This window comes from Nematolebias whitei, unplaced genomic scaffold (assembly GCF_014905685.2).
Source record: "Nematolebias whitei isolate Nwh7 unplaced genomic scaffold, NemWhi1 Nwh_scaf_4372, whole genome shotgun sequence".
NCBI classification, from domain to species: Eukaryota; Metazoa; Chordata; class Actinopteri; order Cyprinodontiformes; family Rivulidae; genus Nematolebias; species Nematolebias whitei.
Genome location: NW_023622917.1, coordinates 1 through 3,182, shown reverse-complemented (window position 1 = coordinate 3,182; position 3,182 = coordinate 1). Strand labels below are relative to the sequence as shown.

At 40.8% G+C, this 3,182-nt stretch overlaps 1 protein-coding gene across 1 annotated transcript; it reads right to left on the bottom strand.

Moving 5' to 3' along the window:
- Positions 1-388: 388 nt before the first annotated feature.
- LOC119429641 lies at positions 389-1,901 on the bottom strand (the record flags this gene model as incomplete). Its single annotated transcript, XM_037697231.1, has 5 exons — positions 1,751-1,901; positions 1,526-1,611; positions 1,189-1,383; positions 1,024-1,103; positions 389-680 (listed from the first exon to the last, which is right to left on the bottom strand). Coding segments are annotated over exons 1-5 (804 nt in total), but the record flags the coding sequence as incomplete, so codon positions are not given.
- Between the last annotated feature and the right edge of the window lie 1,281 nt (positions 1,902-3,182).

The following is a 3,182-nucleotide window of genomic DNA, read 5'->3' as shown; positions in this document are numbered from 1 at the left end:
TATTACTACTGTATTTTCTAAGTGCATGACTAAGCTGTATGAGGCGGCAAGTAAAAAGGAGCGGGTGGGGGGGGGCGCCGATGAGGTGTTCGCATCCACCTCAAAAATATGTAGTTGCGCCCCTGGCTGTTGGCTCTAGGGTAAGCCCCCGACGCATGTCAGCAGTTTGACTGCAGGGTCTCAGAAGCCTTTTCGCAAGATTTTCAGAAGAGCTGTCACCCCTGGTGTGACAGACCTCCCTAAACCTTGTTGAAGTAACACGACACTTTCTTAGTTGGTGCCACTCTGGACAGAAGCTCTGCTCCCGTGTGCTGCTCTCAATTTTGTGAGACATCTCTAACGTTGTCTCAAGGGACATCATATGGTGTTGCTGTTGTTCTGAACATACATATGCACAGCTGGAGTGTTCAAGCCTGTAATTGTAGAGTGGAAGCTGTGGGGGAGAAAGGACGTGTTGGTGTGGACGGGTCCTGGGAACTACCTTTGCTGGCAGCTGATATGACAGAACACTTCCCTCTTGTACTGGACCAAACAAAGAGTCAACAAGAGGGACATCGTTGGAGACAGCCATTGTGGTGATCATTGGCGCTTCTTCAGCTGGAAGTCCCCGGTACACATCCTGTATCCTTAGGGTCGAGATGAGTGGCAGAGGGCTGGTAGTGCCTTTATACAAGTTGCTTCTGTTGAGAAAAATAAAAATTTGTCATAAACAAGACATTAATAGGCAAATGATGAAATTTATACTAAATAAAGCCTATGTTATTGTATTTTAGGCAATAAAGTTATTGTCTTGTTTAAAAACGAAGTTTGATTAGTTACTTATTTGCATTTTTAACCTATCTCTGGCATAGTACAACATAAGCTTAAGTACCATACCATAACATTTTATGTATAAAGCACATAAAACAGCAAAACATGCACTTTTTGTGCATGTGTTGTGATAGTAAATTTAATGAATTTTTAAAAATGTGTGTGTGTGTGTGTGTTTGTGCATGTGTCTGTGTTCTTTAAATTAAAACAAACCTAATTCCTTCAAAGATTTTCCTCTCTCTTGGTTTTGCTGACAGGACGACCATGTCCTTAACTGGACCAGGTTTTATGCCCTGCATCCAAAAACAACATTGATGTAAATACAGTATTGAACTATAATTCATAAGCAGGAATAAAGAGTCATCAATATGTAGTTACCATTGTCCTCGGTTTATGCCACTTTTGTTCGGTGTCTGTGCAGCTTAGGACTGGAGGAACAGCTGGAAGCTTCAACTGGGAGTAGTGAGCCGTCTGGAAAAGCAGAGCTGCCACATGGCTGCACAGGACTGTACCTGCCACACAGGTGCACTGACATCCCTGAAACTCCACCGGCTTTGATTCCCTCAGCACCATCTGTGTACAATACCAAATATTTCAGAGACCAAAATGTACCAACTGTAAATGCTATTATAAAAAGACAACCGTAATTATCAAAGTCCTACTAGCTTCTTAAAACACAGCCCTGTAGAGAACATGTCGGGTGGTTTTGACTTACACTCAAACAGTGGGGCTTCTGGCTTTTCCTCATTGACTGGAAACACTCAGCCCTAACTGTGACTTCTCCTGCCTCCTTGTTTGAAACTAATATTTGGGTTAATCAGAAACATTGTACAGACAACACACGTTTACTCAACAATTTAGCAAGGTTAGCTACGTTAGCTGTGTTATATGTAGCCTGCATGAGGCAGTTCGGTGAACTGAAAAAAAAATACCGACTTACCTTCGTACTTATTTATGTAGTTGGACACACAAAGCTTGAATCCTTTGTCCTTTTTAGATGTGGGCGCTTTCGAGAAAGTCTGAATAATTCTGTAGACATCATTAACAGATATTGTTGGCAAGTCCTGCAGTGATCGAGTGAAAAACGCCATCACTAACACTGTGTTGACAGCAAACAGGAAGTGCGCAGCCCTTCTGAAAAATGCGGAAGTGCTAGAACGGAAGTCCGTGGCATATAGTCTATTGTCACACAGGCACATTTATTAACAAACAGCTGTAACTGTACAAAATAAATGTCTAAAAAATAAACTATTTACATATATTAAATAATAATCCTCTTCAGCTGTGCTGCCTTCACGACGTTAGTAAGTTTGTGTAAAGCAGCACGTGAGGGGCTGTGTTTCTATTCAGTGAGAGAGGAGTTTCTTGAAACCGTCCAGATGACCTGAATGAAAAATGTTGGATTGTATACCTGGATTATTGAGCATGGACTTTGTTGTTTTCAACCAGTTTGACAAGACTGTCAACAAGGAAGAGCGCCGGCAATGGAGGAGGGGGCGTACCAAAGAGACCATCTTATCACAAGCAGAACTAGTTTGTTCCACTTTAGAGTAAGCTGTTGGGGCGAGAATCAGTTTTGTTGTGTGTTTCCTTGACTGATGAAGCCTTCTGGATCGAAGGCGAAACGTTTCAGCACAAAAAAATAAATAAAAAGAAACTGTCCAGATGATCTGACTGAAAAATGTTGGATTGTAAACCTGGATTAGTGAGCATGGACTTTGTTGTTCTCTCTGACATTTGATTTGATCTGATTTTACCAGGTGAAATGTTTGAGAACCAGTTCTCATTCACAAACAGGACCCGGCATGTTCCAGGAGTTCTTCATTCAAGCCTCAGAGCTGCTCGTGGAACCATTTCATCATCATCATAACCTTTATTTAACCAGGTTTGTCCCATTGAGATCAAAAGAGCTCTTTTACAAGAGACCTGGCCAAGACTGACAGAGGAAAAAAAACAGTCAGTAAAAAACACAGTTACAACACAGTCAGAATAAACATAGACTTAAATAACAAACGACTCAATGAAAACAATTAAACTTCTGCAACTTCAGTAAAAAGGATCTATCATGGTATTAAATACATTCAGAGATACTAATGTTCTAAGTTTAAGCTGTGATTGTAAACTATTTCATGAGGTTGGAGCAGAAAAGCTAAAGGCTTTCTTGGCCCTTTCTGTTCTGACATGAGGATTAAAATAAACTAAAATTTAAAAAGTCTTGAGACCGGAGGCTGTAGGTCGTGTTGTTTAAAGTTAACAAAGATGAAAGATAAGGTGCTGTCAACTTAAGAACAGTCTTGTAAATCAAAACATACCAATGGTCAAGCCGACGTACATGCAGAGACGGCCATTTTACCTTTTCATACAAGAGACAG